The 20,213-nt window shown below is 37.2% G+C and overlaps 1 protein-coding gene across 10 annotated transcripts in view; it reads left to right on the top strand.

The window, feature by feature from the left end:
* The window catches only part of LOC106084154 (polypyrimidine tract-binding protein 2), a 530,939-nt gene that overhangs the window by 301,361 nt on the left and 209,365 nt on the right, over positions 1 to 20,213 (top strand). Inside the window, exon 2 of one of the 10 annotated variants that reach the window (XM_059363052.1) lies at positions 12,486 to 12,527. The exons of the other annotated variants lie outside the window; for them this stretch is intronic. Coding sequence (XP_059219035.1) covers positions 12,486 to 12,527 — 42 coding nt within the window. The remainder of the gene's footprint in view (positions 1 to 12,485; positions 12,528 to 20,213) is intronic. 10 annotated transcript variants of the gene reach the window in all.

Genomic DNA, 20,213 nt, shown 5'->3' with positions numbered 1-20,213 from the left:
CTTTGTTTGTTGATCTCTGGCAATCATTTTGAAAAGGGCTCCTTATAAAGAAATTCAAGAAATCCCTTGTCCACAAGTATATGCTCCCTCTCTGTTTACCCTCCGCCACTAAGCTAACCAAGAAAGGACATTTACTGTACAAATGTTTGTCATTTTGTCCAAAATGTGGCATATATTATAGACAAAATATAGACATGCTGCATACCTTTAGTCTACCCCACCGAAACACAAAAACTCACTCGGGGTGTCTGTGAGCATGACAAACGTGTTGCTGTCTTAATGTTACTTGGTCTATTTATTTCAATATTTGTAGGCATATTTGAATACGCTGATGTCCCTTTTCACTTTGTCTGCTTCATATAAAGAGAGAGTATGCCGGTTGTATTTGTATGAATTTATTGTGTGTGGTTGTCTATGCGAGTAACTTTGCTGACTTTGTGTGTGTGTGGGTGTGTGTGTGTTCATGTCCTTTGCTGCAGGATAATAAATTTAAACAAAAAACTTTTAGCATTAACAACTTGACGCCTGCCCGCCGTGCTGCTTTGCTCTAGGTGAATACATATATGGTGTTGCCTATTTGCAACCTAGAGAGCATTTCTCTTACTTTCTTTCTCTCTCTCTCTTCCCTCCCATAGTCCCTTGTTAAGCACAACCACACATTTCTAAGGTTCCATAGTTGATGTAGCTATTAAAACTGTCTTCTCTCTGCTGCCCTATTGTTAGGGTCGCAACATTTTGGCAGTTTTACACTTTATTTAAATACATCCTGTCGTTTAAGATAAGCACATGATTGTTGCCATTGCTTTCGCTAGCATTGTTGCTGTTTTTTTTTTCTATACATTTTTCCATTCGCTTTCATTTTGCGCGCTATTATATTCTATTTTACCTTATTCAAATGTATATACTTGCTGTATAGATATGTTACTACTACTAGTACGACGAAATACAACGTCATATCCATTTTCCTATTCGCATAATACAAACAACGAACGGGCCATAACAATATTAAAATGAAATTTGTTTAGAGAGCTTTGGCTACCCCTCACACACCTGCATCTATATGGCGGCGTCATCATCCTCATCTTGGCTGTTGCCCCCAGTCATTTAAGCGATCCAACGACCAAGTTTTCTCTTCACTACTGCCTGTAATGTCCCCTAGCCTGCTAACAGTTCCTAGTCACACATAGATAACATGTAGAAGTAAAGTTATATCTGTGTTTTCCTTGGCGGCAAGTGTTCTACTTTTTCTATACCATCATTGTTGCTCGGCGCAGTGTTTTTCAGTGTTGTTTGTTCTGCTCACGTACTACGCGCTTGGTCCTGGGTAGCAGGATAGCTAGCTAGAAAAAAATTCTATAGCAAAAAGTTATGAAACTGGCAGATTTTTGTTTCGTATCGTATCGTTGCTGTGTCTCAATTCTCTACCATATTGTTATCATAATTTGTTATCATTGCTTTTACTGCATGCGCGTATCCCCATATCATCATCATCATCATCATTGCCATCGTCATGTGATAACTTAGGCATAGAGACAAATGCTACAGGTATAGCAAGTGGAAGGACGGAAAGGCAAACCGCAAGTTTAGAATTATAGACAAGAAATAATTGATGGCGAACTAGGCAAAAGAAAGAACAAAATGGTCGTTTAGACATTCTAGGCAATAGAAATGTTTTCAAAAATTTTGGTGAAAAGAAATAAAAACACAAAGAATCAAACTTTAAATGCAGGCTCAAGATCCAAAACCCTTAAAGGAAGGTGAACAAAAATACAGATATTGAACTGATACCCGCCACAGCACACATATATTCTTAAACTGTCTAAAGCCAGTAATCGTCTTCTTGTGTAAATACTGGTTAGTAAACTCGAGAGAACTAAAACCTATTACGTTCTGTCTCACATGGTATTAACAAAATCTCTTATCGTTCTCCATTCTATACCCCTAAGTTGGTTCAAATATTGGTATCGTATCGCCGCCTAAGTACCGGAGTCTATAAGCTTGCGAAAGCCAGACATTGATATAGGAAATGATTTAACGTCTCGTCATTTTCCCCACATGCTCTATTCGCGTTGTCATTTGTCGCACATATTCTGCCTTAGTTCGCCTGTATGCGTCTATGCGTCCCGTAATGATACCTTAAGCCATTCTGATCGTCTGTCCGACTGTTTTACTGATTACATGCGCGCTTGTGGCCAAACCCCGTTACTCGGATTGCTGGCGTCCCTAAAGGCTTCACATTCACCAAGTTTATCTATATCAGCCCTCCGGATCTTACAGCCAAGGCATCTCGTTCCCCCTTACTCTACTTTGACCCGACACACAAATCATGTGGATAAAGCCTTTTTAAATCTTTTCATACTCCAAGACCATTTGTGACCTTACCTCCCTGGTTGTTATAGCCCTAAAGTTCAACTTAAAGGTATATTCACGTTAATACTGTAGCGCCTCCCACATTCTTAGATTGCCCTGATTTCCGCCAATAAGACCTTATTATGGGTCAGGCAGCAGCGAAACAGATTTTGATTTCATATTCTGCGTGAGTTCCCCTATAGTTCGATGTTTCGCATAATGATACCGTAAGCCTTACGGATCTTTTTTAAATTTGACTCACTTTAGCCGTGTTTTTTCACGATTCGGATCACCAATAGGATTATCGTCGTGCTGCCCATTGTTTTACTGATTACATTCGCGCTTGTGGCCCAAGCCCGTTAATCGGATTGCTGGCGCCCCTAAAGGCTTCGCCTTCACCAAGTTCATCAGTCCTCCGGATCTTACGGCCAAGTCTTTTAGCATTTGGTTCCCCCTTACTCTGTTGTGACCCGACGCACAAATCGTGCGGGTAAAACCTTCCTAAATCTTCTCATACTCCAAGACCATTTGTGACCTTATCTCCTTGGTTGTTGTGGCCCTTATGTTCAAATTAAAGGTATATTCGCCTAAATTCTGAGATCGCCTTGATTTCTGCCTGTAGGGCCGTTTATGGGTCAGGGAGGCCGTACCAGATTTTGGTCCTCAGATTTTCATCATAGACGTCCAGACTCATTTTGTTTTCTAGTTTCTAGCATAAACTACCAGATGTCAATACCAATACTACGACAACCCTGAGAGTGAAGTCCTCTGCACGGCTATTCTGCACAAACAATTCATCCTTTGAACCGGGTTGAGTAGCAAACTGTAGTTGGATTTCTGAAGCTTTGTCCACCAGAACACAACACCTTACATCATTACTGGTCGTCGTACTGCGGACCGTTTCACTGATTACATACGCATTTGTGGCCCAGGCCTCGGATTGCTGGCGTCCTTAAAAGCTTCGCATTTACAAAGTTAGCCGTTGACGGCCTTCTGACCATTTAAGGCCAGTCGTCTGCCCTCTTGTTCTCCTTACTAAACTTCGGCCTGGCATCCTAATGATGTTGATCATGCCATCCTCAATCCTCTCACGCTACAAGACCATTTGTGAACTTACCTAAGATCGCCCTGATTTCCGCCTGTAGGACCGAGTTATAGGCCAGGCAGCCCGTAACAGATTTCGATCAATAGGTCCTCATCATTAACGTCCAGACCCATTCTGTCTTCTAGTTTCGCTCTATCAAAAGTCTACCAAAATTCCGCCAATTCTGAGAGCCACGTTCTCAGTGCACCTGTGATGCACAAACAAATCATTCTTTGGATGCGGCAGAGTAGCAAACTGTAGGTGGATTTCTGTAGCTTCGTCCACTAGAACACAACACCATACAGCATTATTGGATGCTATATGGACAATAGCAGTGTGCAAGTAGTGATAAGACATAGTTTAGACCGTCAACGTTTTCTAATGGGATATTCCAACCGGGGACCATCTCTCTTCCCCGTAAAACAGGTGCCACCAAAACACCACTTGCAAGTAACCCACTTAACTGTCATTTGAAAAGCTTCGTAAAATGCCAGGAAACTCACCTCTAGCCGCAAATAATCACGTTTAAAGCATACGCGACCGCTTTTAAACACCCAACTTTTAAACGCAAGTCATCCTTTAGACACGGCTGAGTAGAGTCGGTAGGTGGATTTCTGAAGTGCCGTCCACCAGACCTCAACACCATATAGCATTATAGGTCTGACTCCCATCAATTTCAAAAGGCCCTCCACGGAGGATTTTCGAAGCACTGTCCACCAGATCACATATAGCATTATAGGTCTGACAAATGCAGTGGTCAGCCAGTGCAGAGCACTAGCTTTAACCTTCAGTTATTGCCAATGGTTCTCTTTCAGTTGTATGAGCCAAGAGTAGTAGTCGTCTTTCAAGTGTATAGGGCTAGAGTTGGCTTTTTCATCCATTCCAAAATACTGAATTTAAAGTTCAATTTCCTGCCCAAATAAGTACACAGGAAGTTTTCGCTTCAAATAGGGTAACATTCTCTCCTCCTAAGTCAAGGAAATCTTGTATCTCTTGCTAAAAAAAGACAATTTCATTCTTAGAGGGATTAAGGCCTAGATCACATTTTGCCAACCCACTTCACTGTTGTACGTAGAGCTTCGTACAAATGTTTCTGAGTACGTCGGGAAATTTTTCCCTAGCCGCAATTGCTTTGTTAACAACACGCACAAAAGCTTTTTCACAATCAAGACCTCCTTTGGATACGACTGAGTATTGAACAATAGTTGGATTTTTGAAGCGTCGTCCGCCAAATTGCAGCACCATATAACATTATAGGTGTTGTGAAAACTTTGCGGTTAAACCCCAAAATTTTGCCAATGGCCCTCTAGCATGTGTATGGGTTAAGAGTTGGCGCTTCGCCTTTACCAAGGAAGAAAATAGGAACAAGTCTACTTCTTAGATAACTTTTCATAGATATGGGAACCAGTTTACAAAATGAAGCCTACTCAACAATTGCAAATTCGCCCTTAAACCCATTTTTTCCAAAATGACATAGTTCCTTACAAATGTCGCTAGCATTAGATGATGTACTCGCTAGGATTCGAATACAGGCATTCAGCTTCATGCTAACCTCTGCGCTACGGTGGCCTCCAAATTGTCCATGAACATTTCATTTAGGAACAGGGCCAACTTCTCACATATCAATGAGTGCTGAGAATTCAAGTTTAGGCTCAATGATAAGGGATCACCTTTTTACAGCCGAGTGCGACACCTCTTTTTTTTTTCGGCATAGTACCACATAAATGTCGCCAGCATTAGGAGGGGACAAACAAAATGCAAATTTTGCCCATGAACATTCCACTAAGGAACAGGGGCAAACTTTTCGCATATCAATGAGTGCAGTCCGATTCGAGTTTAAGCTCAATGATAAGGGACCTCTTTTTTATAGCCGGGTCCGAACGGCGTGCCGCAATGTGACACCTCTTTGGGGAGAAGTTGTAACTTGGCATAATACCACATAAATGTCGCCAGCATTAGGAGGGGACAAACACTGCTGCAAAGAATTTCTCAAGTTCCCGCTGGGATTCGAACCCAGGCGTTCAGCGTCATAGACGGACATGGAAACTCTGCGCTAAGGTGACCTCCAAATTTGCCATACTAAAATTCATTGTAAACAAAGTCTTTGAAGAGCAAAAATTAGTGAAACTCCACTTCTTAGATAACTTGACGTCAATATTGTAACCAGTTGTTAAAATTGAGCATAATACAATAAATAATCGTATTTATGTCTTTAAAATGCATTTTTCTCACAAAAATTTTTTTTTAATGAAGCCGTGTCTTTTAAAATCAAAAGTAAAAAAACCCACACTTTTTAGGTTACTTTTCGTCAAAAGGTAACTAGTTGTTATATTTAAGCAAAATTAACTAAATCAAATTTCGTTTTGCATAGGTTTTCGTTTTATTTCTTTAAACGCATTTTTCTCACATGTCTTTTAAAATCCAAATTGAAAAAACCCCCACTTTTTAGGTTACTTTTCGTCAAAAGGTAACTAGTTGTTATATTTAAGCAATATTAACTAAATCAAATTTCGTTTCGGCTTACAGCGTCATAGACGGATTTTGCTCGCAACAATTCTTTTTGAATGAAGCCATATCTTTTAAAATCAAAAGTAAAAAATCAACACTTTTTAGGTTACTTTTCGTCAAAAGGTAACTAGTTGTTATATTGAACCAAAATTAACTAAATCAAATTTCGTTTTGCATTGGTTTTTTTTATTTCTTTAAATGCATTTTTCTCACATCAATTCTTTTTGAATGAAGCCATGTCTTTTAAAATCCAAATTGAAAGAAACCACACTTTTTAGGTTACTTTTCGTCAAAAGGTAACTAGTTGTTATATTTAAGCAAAATTAACTAAATAAAATTTTGTTTTACATTGAAATTGAATAATTTTATTAATGCTGAAATTTTATAAAATAAAGGGTTTCTAAGCAGAAAAAATATACCTGGGATAAATTAATTGCTAGTTATACCTACTAGAAAACTTTTCACTGGTAAACACTTGCCAGGAGCGGCATAAAAGGGATGTGAATGACATATTTATTTCGTATTTGCACTCTATGAAAAATAAGAAATATTTTTTTTTCTTAATTATATCATGTAACACTTGCTAGGAAACCGGTAGTCATTAGGGTAATGTCTTCCTAAGATTGATAATATCTATTTAAATGTTACTCACCCATTTTTTAGAATTTTCATTATTGCTTATAATTCAAAGAATTTAACCTTCCCTTTTGTATAATCATCTATAATTTTTCAGTATGAAACTCCTTGACTTAAGGCTAACACCTTTTGTTACATATCTAGCAAAAAGAAAAAAAGGAATGTAGCCCCCTTCTGCCCTATTCTTAAAAGAATTTTCTTTTTTGCATAATCAATTACAAATTATTTGATTCAATTACCTTCTTTATTGAAATTGATTTGAATGTTTTGTGAAACAGCAAAAAAATAGAAAAATTCATGAAAAAAAAGAAAATAATAACAGCAGAATAAATGAAGATGCCGCAACACGCAGCTGATGATGATGATGATGAGTAGACTGACAGGCTCTGTCAAAAAAAGTAAACAGTGTAATAGAAACCTAGACAATAGATGTAAGGCAAAACCCCAAAGAAGGACAGAAACGCGGACGGACTTCATTTTGTTTTGTTATATGAAAAATAGACAAGGATAACGACTGAAGATGAGAGTTTGGCTCTTCTTAAGGTTATGGCAGTTTTTTTTTTGTGAAATCAGACAAATATGATGTTTGCTGTTTGGCTAAGCAAAATTCCTAGAAGAAGGCAAGCTCCAGCCCCCCCATACCACTTATAATTCGCCAAGGGGAGCAGTATCTTTTTTGCATAAAATTATAGAAATATGAAACGTGTACTTAAGGCAGCATAACAAAAAAGGCACAAGTATTATGCTGAGTGAGAGAGAGAGAGAGTGAGAGAGGGGGTGAACAAATTTTAGGCGTAGTAGTAGATGATGCTTCACCTGGTCTGGCATTGTTTACTTGCCTGGCAATTGTGTTACGTTTTAACCTTAACAACTTGGGGTAATTGTTTTGTAGGCAACGTTTCTTTACCTAGAGCTTGTTGAATGGATTTAAATAATTTTCATCGTCGTCGTCGTCGTTGTCGTCGTCATCGCAAATGGCCATGCTAATCCAATCCTTAGCATCGAGAGAGAGATATAAACGTATAAATGCTTTAGCATCGGTGGTTGTGGAGGGGATGGGCCAAAATACTTCAGGCATATAAGTTGTCATCCATATCCTTGGCCACTGGTAAATCAATATCAATTGTCAAAGAATTTTAAATGCAATTACTATTAAAATTTCTTCCTCGATAGAGATCAAATTTCTGTGGCTTATTTAATGCTGCATTTAGATACATTTGTTGATGGGCAATATTTATATGTGTATTCATTATCTGCAAATATATAGAAATTGTTGATTTTTTGTTGCATAGTCTCTCGGTCTTCTCGTTTCTTGTATCATTAATTGCAAGGATATTTAATAATCATTATAATGATATGATTATTTAGACAGTAATTTAGAACTTTGGCTAATTGACCTCATTCGATGAGTTGTCAGAAGCCAAATGGGGGTGGATTAACAATGATGCAGGGCACTAGATGTTGCTGATGATGGTGTGTATTGTGTGCTCAAGGATAAAGAGGGAGATATATTTATAAGCTACATGGTTGCCAATAGTATGTATAAAGAATATGAAATCGAAATATCTTTGTATTCTTTAATTATTTCATTCACTTAACTTTGTTAGCCTTTCTTTTAAATTTATACCCTACACAACTACTATGGTACAGGGTAATATAACTTAGTGCATTTGTTTGTAACACACAAAAGGAAGAGAGCTAGACCCATTGATAAGCATACCGATCGAATCAGAATAACTTTCTGATTCGATTTTGCTATGTCCGTCTATCTGTCCGTCTGTCCATGTTAATTTGTGTACAAACTACAGGTCGCAATTTTCATCCGATCGTCTTCTAATTTGGTATGGGCATGTTCTTTGGCCTAGAGATGAAACCTTTTGAAATTAGAAAAATTCGGTTCAGATTTGGATATAGCTCCCATATATATGTTCGCCCGATTTGCAGTAATACTGAAATAAAATAGTCATTTGTTAACCAATTCTCTCGAAATTTGGCTGGAAGGATTTTCTTATGACTCTCGACATTACTAGTGAATTTCATAGAAATCGGTTCCGATTTGGATATAGCTCCCATTTATATATGCGTCCGATTTGCAGTAATAATGCAATAAAATGGTAATTTGTTTACCGATTGTCTTCAAATTTGGATAGGAATGATTTTCTCTTGACTCTCGGCATTACTGGTGATTTTCATAGAAATCGGTCCAGATTTAGATAGAGCTCTCATATATATATATCGCCCAATTTTCACTCCTAGAGCCACTGCGAGCGATTTTTTCGATCAATCCTCCCAACATTTTGTACAACGCTTTCCTCGACGACTTTCACAATATCCATAAAGTTTGCTCAAAATCGGTTCCGATTTAAACAGAAAGAGAAATATTGCAATAAAGTGCTTATTTGTTAACCGATTCTCTAGAAATTTGGCAGAAAGAATTTTCGTTTATGTATATCGCCCGATTTTCTTTCCTAGAACCACTGCAAGCGCATTTATAGACCAAACTTGCCAAAACTCTGTACAGCGCTTTCCTCGATGGCTACCACAATATCAATAAAGTTTTGTCGAAACCGAGTCAGTTTGATCGATTTAATGTTTTAAGATTATTTCATGCAAATGTTAATCGTGACTGCGCCCGCAATCTCACGAATGTATCCTTCAATGTTGTTTTCCAATGTGCCAATTGAAGTGGGCTTGTCTGTATAGACATCAGATTTAACATAGCCCCATAAAAAAATTTTTTGAAGGCGTTTAATCACACGACCTTGGCGGCCACTTGATCGGCCCCGAACGCCTTCTTGTTCAAACCACATGTCGAGCAAGTCCAGATCTTGCATTTTGGGCAAAAAAAATATGGATATCATCTCACGGTAGCGCCTACCATTCACAGTTACGTTAAGATTTATATCATCTTTGAAGAAGTACGGTCCAATGATGCCACCAGCCTATAAACCGCACCAAACTGTGACTTTTTCTGAATGCATCGGTAGCTCTTACAGTGACAGTTAAGCCAGTGTTGGTAAAAGATAATAGATTAAAAAATCACCCATTTGTTTTTTATTATATGGTTTTCTACATTCTGATTTTTATAACCTCTACCATAGCAAGAGGGTATACTAACATCGCTATTCCGTTTGTAACACATCGAAATATTGATCTAAGAACCCATAAAGAGCACATATTTTTGATCGCCATGACGGAAGCCACCGTAGCGTGAAGGTTAGCATGTCCTCCTATGACTCTGAACGCCTGGGTTCGAGTCCTGGCGAGATCATGAGAACAAAAAAAAAAAAACCGGTGGTTTTCTCCTCCTCATGCTGGCGACATTTGTAAGGTATTATGCCATGTACAAACTTCTCTCCAACGAGGTGCCGCACTGCGGCACGCCGTACGGGCTCGACTATAAAAAGGAGGCCCTTTATCATTAAGCTTAAATTTGAATCGGACTGCACTGATTGATATGTGAGTAGTTTGCCCCTGTTCCTTGGTGGAATGTTCATGGACAAAATTTGCATTTGCATGACATTTTAATTCGATCTAGGTATGTCCGTCCGTCTGTTTGTGAAAAGCACGCTAACTTTCGAAGGAGTTAAACTAGGCACTTGAAATTTGACACAAATTTTTCTTGCCATATAAACCGATCATGGGTCTTGACTTCTTGAGCATCTAGAGGGCGCAATTCTTATCCGATTTGGCTAAAATTTTGCACGAGGTGTTTTGTTATGACTTCCAACAGCTATGCCTAGTATGGTTCAAATCGGTTCAAAACCTGATATAGCTGTCATATAAACCGATCTTGGGTCTTGACTTCTTGAGATTCTAGAGGGCGCATTCTTATCCGATTTGGCTTAAATTTTGCACATAACTCTGAGGAATTTAAACCTGATAAAGCCGCCATATAAACCCATCTCCCGATTATACTTCTTGAGCTTCTAGAGGGCACAATTCTTATCCGCTTGGGCTTAAATTTTACACATAATGCTGAGGAATGACTTCCAACCACTGTGCCAAGTATTGTCTTAATCAGTCTATAACCTGATATAGTCGCCATATAAACCGATCTCCCGATTAGACTTCTTGAGCTTCTAGAGGGCGCAATTCTTATCCGATTTGGCTTAAATTTTGCACATAACGCTGTAGAATGACTTCCAATAATTGTACTAAGTATTGTCTAAATCAGTTCATAACCTGATATAGCTGCCATATAAACCGATCTTGGGTCTTGACTTCTTGAACTTCTAGAGGGCACAAGTCTTATCCGATTTGACTTAAATTGTGAACATAATGCTGAGGAATGACTTCCAACAACTGTGCTAAGTATTGTCTTAATCAGTCCATAACCTGATATAGCCGCCATATAAACCGATCTCCCGATCAGACTTCTTGAGCTTCTAGAGGGTGCATATCTTATCCAATTTAGCTGAAATATTGCATATATCGTTTTGGTAGGACTTTCAACAACTGTGCTAAGTATGGTTGGTTGATAACCTGATATAGCTGCCATATAAACCGATCTCCCAACACTCTGAGCCACTGGAGCAATTTTTTTCTATGATTTCTAACACATTCTATCATTTCTTAGCACACTTTTACTTATTTTTATTAATTAACTTAATTTTGGTTTTTGTTTTATATTTTTTTATTTTATTTTTTTTATTTTATTTTTTTTTATTTCATTTTTTTTTTATTTTATTTTATTTTTTTTTTTATTTTATTTTTTTATTTTATTTTTTTTATTTTATTTTATTTTATTTTATTTCATTTTATTTCATTTTATTTCATTTTATTTTATTTTATTTTATTTTATTTTATTTTATTTTATTTTATTTTATTTTATTTTATTTTATTTTATTTTATTTTATTTTATTTTATTTTATTTTATTTTATTTTATTTCATTTTATTTCATTTTATTTCATTTTATTTTATTTTATTTTATTTTATTTTATTTTATTTTATTTTATTTTATTTTATTTTATTTTATTTTATTTTATTTTATTTTATTTTATTTTATTTTATTTTATTTTATTTTATTTTATTTTATTTTATTTTATTTTATTTTATTTTATTTTATTTTATTTTTTTTTTACTTTATTTTATTTTATATTATTTTATTTTATTTTTATTTTATTTTATTTTATTTATCCTTTTTTTTATTTTTTAGCAACAAGGTGACTCTACTAGTAGACCAACCATCTATACCAATTAGCCACACAAATCCTAGTCGGGGTTACAGTTAGCAGCATAACGAATCGGCCACATCAATACCATTACCATCACCATCACGACCACTGCCGATGCTATCACAACCACATAATCACATCAGTATAGTTAGGGCACTAAAGGACTCATATGCTGTTTTCATCATCATTGTCATCATTCCTATATGGTTGAGAGTTCTTGGCGAAAATGAGTATTGCCTTGAACCCATAAATTAAACCAAAAACTATGATTTATAGCATTTGAGGCTCTATGGGTTTGATTTAGAAATCTTTTGATGTTGTTGATAATTTTTCTGCAGGGGGAGTTGATTTATCAGAAATCCCATCATGGTCATCATCTCTATGATATTGTATTGTGATATTGTCTTGTATTGATGTGTTTTTGCATTTTATTTATAATGTTATTAATAATAAAGTCAATGTTTTAGTGTAACTTGTGTGAGCAAGAATTATAGAGAGCCATCATTTGATGTTTAAATTTAAGTGTGTGTGTGTGTGTGTATCCATGTGTCTGTCTGTCCGCATTTCTTTTTCCCCACTATCTGCTGTTTTGTGCCTATTATTAAAATTTTCCATATATATATGAAAGATTGTTTTATTTTCTTCCTTGTTTATCTTTATTATACGTATGTTTGCCATCACTTCCAAACTCAATGTTAAATATTTGCTTTTCTTTTTATTCTCATTTTAGGTAAGAATTGAAGAGCAACTTGTCTATAAACTCAATTGTTTGGTAAGCCAATTTTTAACCACATTCACCATAGTTTTAAGTCTATCTCTTTTTTTGCAAGCATTAATCTAGTGTTGATTTTGAAGAAGAGTTGCAAAATATACAAACGATTATTCCTATTGATATAGTCGAAAGTACAATATTAGTTCAGCTTGACATTTGGAGTAGGTCAGGCAAATAATTTAAAGTTAGAATGTAATTTTGAAATTGGAAATTTCACTTGTGGATATAGAATGTTTGGATGGTATTTGCTTTGTTTTTCTTGTTTTTAATTGCAATGGAAAAAATGCGCTATTTGTAAACAAGGACATGGATTCGGTGAGGTCAATAATGTACTTAGGCCACAAAGTCGTAAAATTTGTAAAAAACAATTAAATCCAATCCATGGGTAAAGTAATTAGTTTTTTTATTTCAATTCAATTTAATTTTATTAATTTTAATTTAATTTGATTTTTTGATTTCGGAAATGGGGCGGAACCTCCCCTTTACCCCAAAAGTACTACCCAAAAATAAAAGTGGACCGATCATGCCAATATGGGACTCAAGTGAGAGGTATTCGGGAGTGGATTGCGAACATGACCAGAAAGAATAAATAGGCTTTATAATTTGTTGATTTCGGAAGGGGGCGGACCCTCCTCCTTTACCCAAAAACACTACCCAAAATCAAAAGTGGACCAATCGGGACAATATGGGTATCAAATGAAAGGTATTGGAAAATAGAATACGAATATGGTATTGAAATTTGGGTCTTAGTACCTGTCGGGCCGCCCCAACCCTAAAATTCCCCTAAACAGACATGTTGTGCGTTCATATCAATATGGGCTTCAAATGAAAGGTATTCGGGAGTACATTACGAATCTGGCATACAAAATCAGATCGAAGTATAGGAGGTCACCTTACCCCTCAAAAACGCCTTAAATGGGCATATGACCAATCATCACTATATGGAACTTGGTTTTTTTTTTGTTTGTGCCGTAGAATCAAAAACTACGGAGCCGATTTTCTCAAAATTTTCACAGTTTATGAAAGTTTGTCTCGAAAGAAACATAGGCTATATAATTTTTAGATATCGAATGGGGGCGGTCCCTCCCCCTTACTTCAATAACACCATCCAAAATCAAAAGTGGTCCGTTGGGCACAATATGGGTTTCAAACGAAAGGTATTGGAGACTAGAAAACGAATATGGTATTCAAATTTTGATCCAAGTACCCAGCGGGCATGCCCAACCTAAAAACTCTTCTAAATAGATATATTTGACGTTCATATCAAAATGGGCCTCATATGAAAAGTATTGGATAGTAGATTACAAATATGGCATAAAAAATTAGGTCCAAGTAATGGGAGGTAGCCCCACCCCCAAATACCCCCAAATTGGTAATATTAGACGACCATATCTATATGGGACTCTAATAAAAGGTATTTAGGAGTAGATTACGAATATAACACTTGAATTTGAGTTAAAGTCTAGGTAACACTTTTGCTTCCGAAAATAAGTCAAATAGGTTGACTCATTATGCAATATGGGACCCAAATAAAAAGTATTTGAGAGAAGTCGAATTGGATATCCAATTTTGGAGCCAAGTGTTTGAGGGTACGCCATAAAGCACCCCCTAAACTGAACTTTATTTCCGATTATGGCAATATGGAGCTTAAGTCAATGGTCTTTGGGAGTAAAGAACGAATTTGAAATCTATTTTCAGGGCAAAACACTGGTGGTCGCCCCAGCCCCAAAAAATACCCTCCAAACAGTTCATATTTACCGACAATGGCAATATGGGGCTGACATTAAATGGATTTGGAAGTGCAGCACAAATTAGATGCCCATATTTGAATCGAAGTGTCTGAGCCATCTTTCCCATAAAAAGCACTTCTCAATGCTCTAATTTGCAAAACCACCAGATCTCGGAGATTGTTAAAGCGATTCGTTCGAATTTTTTTTTGCACTCTCCCAAAACATGGTTTCTATTGTTGGGGTCGGGTGCCTCGGGGCCGTTCAAATCCCGCCAAATGGGTACATAGACCAATCACGACAATATAGAGCTCAAATAAAAGGTGCTTGAGAGAAAAAAACCCAATATATCCAATTGAAGAGCCATGTGTTTGGGCAACTGCCCGAACCGAAAACACCTCTCTATTATATTAAAACTACTTGATGTTTAAATTGATTGATTTTTGGGAAATTTGTTACTCATTTTCGGGACAAAGTCCCTGGGGCCCACAACACCCTCAAACAGAATTTATTTACAGATCATGTCAGTATTTTAGCCAAGTGTCTCTCTAAACCGGAAAATTTTATCAATACTCAAAAGAAAGGTATTTGGGAGCGGAGTAAAAATTTACCCAGAAACCGAGAAGGGGCTTCTCACACATCAATGAAAACTTTCCGATTCATGTTTAAACTCAATGACAAGGGACTTTGTTTTATAGTCGAATACGAATGGCATGCCGCAGTGCGACACCTCTTTGGGGAAAATGTTTTACATGACCATGCATGGCAAATGGTCGCCAGCATTAAGAGGAGATCACCACCGCTTTAAATTTTGTCCGATGTTATCGCCAGGATTTGAACGCAGGCGTTCGGCGTTATAGGCGGACATAGGCAACAGTGGCACGTTATACACATTCAGGGCAAAGTGTCCCAACCATAAAAAGATATTAGATTCTTTAAAAAGGCGCAGTGGAGCGGGCCCGGTTCGCTAGTTATAAAATAAATTCTGGGAAGTTTGCCCCTGTTTCTTAGTGGAATGTTCATGGGCAAAATTTGCATTAGCAATGATTTGCTTTTCTCCTTTAGTTTGCAATGTTAAACTTAAAATGGAAAAACTGTTTAAATAAACCATTTTTATTTAAAAAAAAACCATAATCTGTAATTTATTTAGATACTTTATATTAGATACATTATAATTGTTTAATTAAAACATTCATCCAAGATACTTTCTTTCCAAAATCTTAATACTTGTCTTTATTTCCAATTTTCAAGTTTAAAGAGTGTGTGCAAAATCCCAAATAATAATAAATTCGAATGTGAAATGTGTGTGAATCTGAACAAGCTGGGTCTTGGCTATGGGGCCTCAGCAAAAGCATAGGTGTCCGTCTGTATGTGGGAGGTAGTGTGTGTGTGTGTGTGTGTGTATACGTGTGTGCCTGAGATCTATTTGTCCTTACTCGCTCATATTTTCCGCTTTGCCAGACCATAATTGAATTTTAAATAAACCCATTCGTATCCTGGTGCGTTTATTTGCTATTGTTGCTGTTGTCTTGCTCCCAGAATGATGCCGGTCCTTTTGCCAATGCACCTCTATGGCTTCGTTGTGCTAGTCATGTTGTTCATGCACACACACACACACACACACACACATGCATAAGAATGACGAATCCGTTTTCACATTTAATGGCTCTTGCACACACACACACACACGCACACGCAACATATAACCCCATATATATTTCGTAGAAAGCACCTCAATTGCTGAGACTGGCATTGATGATGCACCCTAACATAAGTATGCATGTGTATCTGCTGGTGTTCTTGCACAATTTGATAACTGTAAATACACCAATGGTGAGATTTTCAGCAGCTTCATTCTCTATGAGAGCGAGAGAGTCCGTGTGTGTTAAAGCTATCACTTGGCATCCTTGCTTGAATCCTTTAAATTTCCCCAGCTTTGAATGTTGTCTGCATTCCCCATAAAATCTTTGCTTCTTCATGGCACTCTGCAATGCCATTCTCATATGTATGGGGAAATCGGCGATATATGCCTTTGAGTGTGTGTGTGTGAGTGGTGATATTGTAAGCTTGTGTTGACGTCTTATGAATGAGCGTCCCATTTTTTTCCTTTATATTTCATAAAATATTTAACATTAAACTTTTTCAACCCACTCCAATGCAGCACTCGCTGTTGGTGCTTACCTCGCATGGCTCTTTTTCGTTGACTATGTTCCAAAAGATGAGACTATGGAGTTTTTCTAGCAACCTGCATTATTTGCCAAGAGTTGCTTAACGCTGTCCCCTCACTTTGTTGTTGGGGAATGTGAGCGTAGAATAGTGGGTGCAGAATTTGAAAAAATCTTCTGTTAAATAAAATTGGCAATAAAAATAAACTTTTGAAAAAATTTTCTATACCAATAAAATTTAGACAAAATTTTAAAAGAAATAACATTTTGAAACAAGTAAAAGCGTGCTAAGTTCGGCCGGGCCGAATCTTATATACCCTCCACCATGGATCGCATATGTCGAGTTCTTTTCCCGGCATCTCTTCTTAGGCAAAAAAGGATATAAGAAAAGAGTTGCTCTGCTATTAAAACGATATCAAGATATGGTCCGGTTCGGACCACAATTAAATTATATGTTAGAGACCTGTGTAAAATTTCAGCCAATTCGTATAAGAATTGCGCCCATTGGGGCTCACGAAGTAAAATAGAGAACACGATTTATATGGGATCTGTATCGGGCTATAGACCGATTCAGACCATAATAAACACGTTTGTTGATGGTCATGAGAGGATCCGTCGTACAAAATTTCAGGCATATCGGATAATAATTGCGACCTCTAGGGGTCAAGAAGTCAAGATCCCAGATCGATTTATATGGCAGCTATATCAGGTTATGAACCGATTTGAACCTTATTTGACACAGTTGTTGAAAGTAAAAATAAAATAAGTCATGCAAAATTTTAGCCAAATCGGATAGGAATTGCGCCCTCTAGAAGCTCAAGAAGTCAAATCCCCAGATCGGTTTATATGACAGCTATATCATACTTGGCACAGTTGTTGGATATCATAACGAAATACTTCGTGCAAAAATTCATTTAAATCGGATAAGAATTGTGCCCTCTAGTTGTTGAATATAACAACAAAACACGTCGTGCAAAATTTCATTTGAATCGGATAAGAATTGGGCACTCTAGAGGCTCAAGAAGTCAAGACCCAAGATCGGTTTATATGGCAGCTATATAAGGTTATGCACCGACCTACACTAATAAAAAGTATTTATGCAAAATTTCAAACGGCTAGCTTTACTCCTTCGGAAGTTAGCGTGCTTTCGACAGACAGACGGACGGACGGACAGACGGACGGACATGGCCAGATCGACATAAAATGTCGCGACGATCAAGAATATATATACTTTATGGGGTCTCAGACGAATATTTCGAGTAGTTACAAACAGAATGACGAAATTAGTATACCCCCCATCTTATGGTGGAGGGTATAAAAATATTCTATTAATAGAAAACTTTTGCTATAGAAAAAATCTAGCCATGTCCTTCCGTCCGTCTGTCTGTCGAAAGCACGCTAACTTTCGAAGGAGTTAAGCTAGCCGCTTGAAATTTTGCACAAATACATTTTATTAGTGTAGTTTGGTTGGGATTGTAAATGGGCCAAATCGGTCCATGTTTTGATATAGCTGCCATATAAACCGATCTTGGGTCTTGACTTCTTGAGCCTCTAGAGGGCGCAATTCTCGTCCGATTTGACTTTGCACGTAGTGTTTTGGTATCTTTTCCAATAACTGTGTTAAGTATGGCTTAAATCGGTTCATAATCTGGTATAGCTGTCATATAAACCGATCTTAGATCTTGATATCTTGAGCCTCTAGAGGGCGCAGTTGTTATCTGATTTGGCTAAAATTTTGCATCAAAAGTTCGGAACGGCGGAAGTTAATGCGTTGTTATTTGTTTTATTTTACTTTATTTTTATACCCACCACCGTAGGATGAGGGCTATATTCATTTAGTCCTTCCATTTGCAACACATCGAAATATAAACTTCAAACCCTACAGAGTATCGTCGTACTCGTCGTAAAATTCCAAGGCGTTTTAACGATGTCCGTGTGTCTGTCCGTCCTTCTGTTGTAATCACTCTAGAGCCTTCAAAAATTTATATATTGAGCTGGAATTTGGCACAGATACGTCTTTTTGATGCATGCTAGTTATGTTCTTGAACGGGCCAAATCGGACCATATTTGGATATAGCTGCTATATAGACCGATTTTTCGATAAAAGGTCTAATGCGCATAAAAACTTTTTTTTTCATCTGATTCTGCTGCAATTTAAAACAGTGAGTAGTTTTAGGCTTCCCGACAACTGACCCAAATATGGTTCAGATCGAACTTTATCTAGATATAGCTGCCATATAGACCGATCTCCCGATAAAAGGTCTGAAGGCCATAAAAGCTTTATTTATTAACCGATTTTGCTGAAATTTCGAATAGTGCGCAGTTTGAAGCTTCCCAACATCCGACCGAAATATGGTACAGATCGGACAATATTTAGATATAGCTGCCATATAGACCGATCTCCCGATAAAGGGTCTGAAGCCCATAAAAGCTTTATTTGTTATCCGATTTCGCTGCAATTTTGAATAGTGCGCAGTTTTAAGCCTCTCAACATCCGACCGAAATATGGTACGGATCGGACTATATTTAGATATAGCTGCCATATAGACCGATCTCCCGATAAAGGGTCTGAAGCCCATAAAAGCTTTATTTTTTATCCGATTTCGCTAAAATTTCGAATAGTGCGCAGTTTGAAGCCTCTTAACATCCGAACGAAATATGGTACAGATCGGACTATATTTAGATATAGCTACCATATAGACCGATCTCCCGATAAAGTGTCTGAAGCCCATAAAAGCTTTAATTTTAAGCCGATTTCGCTGAAATTTGAAACAATGAATAGCTTTAGGCCACCCAACACAGGACCCAAATATGGTTCAGATCGGCCTATATTAAGATATAGCTGCCATATTGACCGATCTGCTGATAAAGGGTGTGAAGCCCATAAAAGCTCTATTTATAACCCGATTTCGTTGAAATTCGACCCAGTGGGTAGTTTTGAGTCTCCCGACGTCCATCCCAAATATGGTTTGTATCGGAGAATATATAGGTATAGCTTCCATACATAGCGATCTGCCGATAAAGGGTCTGAAGTCCCTAAAAGCTTTATTTTTTATCCGATTTCGCTGAAATTTGAGATAGTGAGTATTTTTAGGCCACCCACCATTCGACCCAAATATGGTAAACATCGGACTGGTCATATAGACCGATATACCGGTTAAGGTTCTGAAGCTCACAAAAGCTTCATTCATATGTATTATCCGATTTTGTTGAAATTTCAAATACAAAATTCAACAGTGACTTATATATATTAGACCGCTCCATGTCCGTGCCGAATTTGGGTGCATAATTTATACAATTTTCACCAGATTGTGGCGAAAGGGGGTTTACATATACACCCGAGGTGGTGGGTATTCAAAAGTTCAGCCCAGCCAACCCTTATGCCTTTTTACTTGGTTTATTTTATTCTGCTTTTCCTTGAACATTTTCTCTCCCCTTAACAAATTTTTGACCTACCACCTTAATGCTTTGCCAGAAACTACCAGCTTTGGTTATTGCTGTCATCCCGGCAGCAGTAGCTGTTGAATTCATTTTAAGCATCTTACCTTCTTGCAATCCAATAAGAGAGCATATTTCGTTACCTTTAATTCGCATTATTAGATATGTTTCTATGATCTCATCACATACGGGTGATAAGATGATGCTGGCGGTTTTGTTGTTGGTGCAATGGGCACCACACATGTACAACGCTTTGGTTAGTGCTTGTGGCTGTCTGTTTGCTGCCAGAAGGGTTTCATTACCAACATATACTTAAACAACTACCACCTTGGAAACCAGAAAGGAGTGCCTTAAAG

The sequence above is a fragment of the Stomoxys calcitrans genome, chromosome 2 (assembly GCF_963082655.1).
Source record: "Stomoxys calcitrans chromosome 2, idStoCalc2.1, whole genome shotgun sequence".
In the NCBI taxonomy this organism is placed as follows: Eukaryota; Metazoa; Arthropoda; class Insecta; order Diptera; family Muscidae; genus Stomoxys; species Stomoxys calcitrans.
This window is presented reverse-complemented; position numbering and strand designations above follow the sequence as displayed.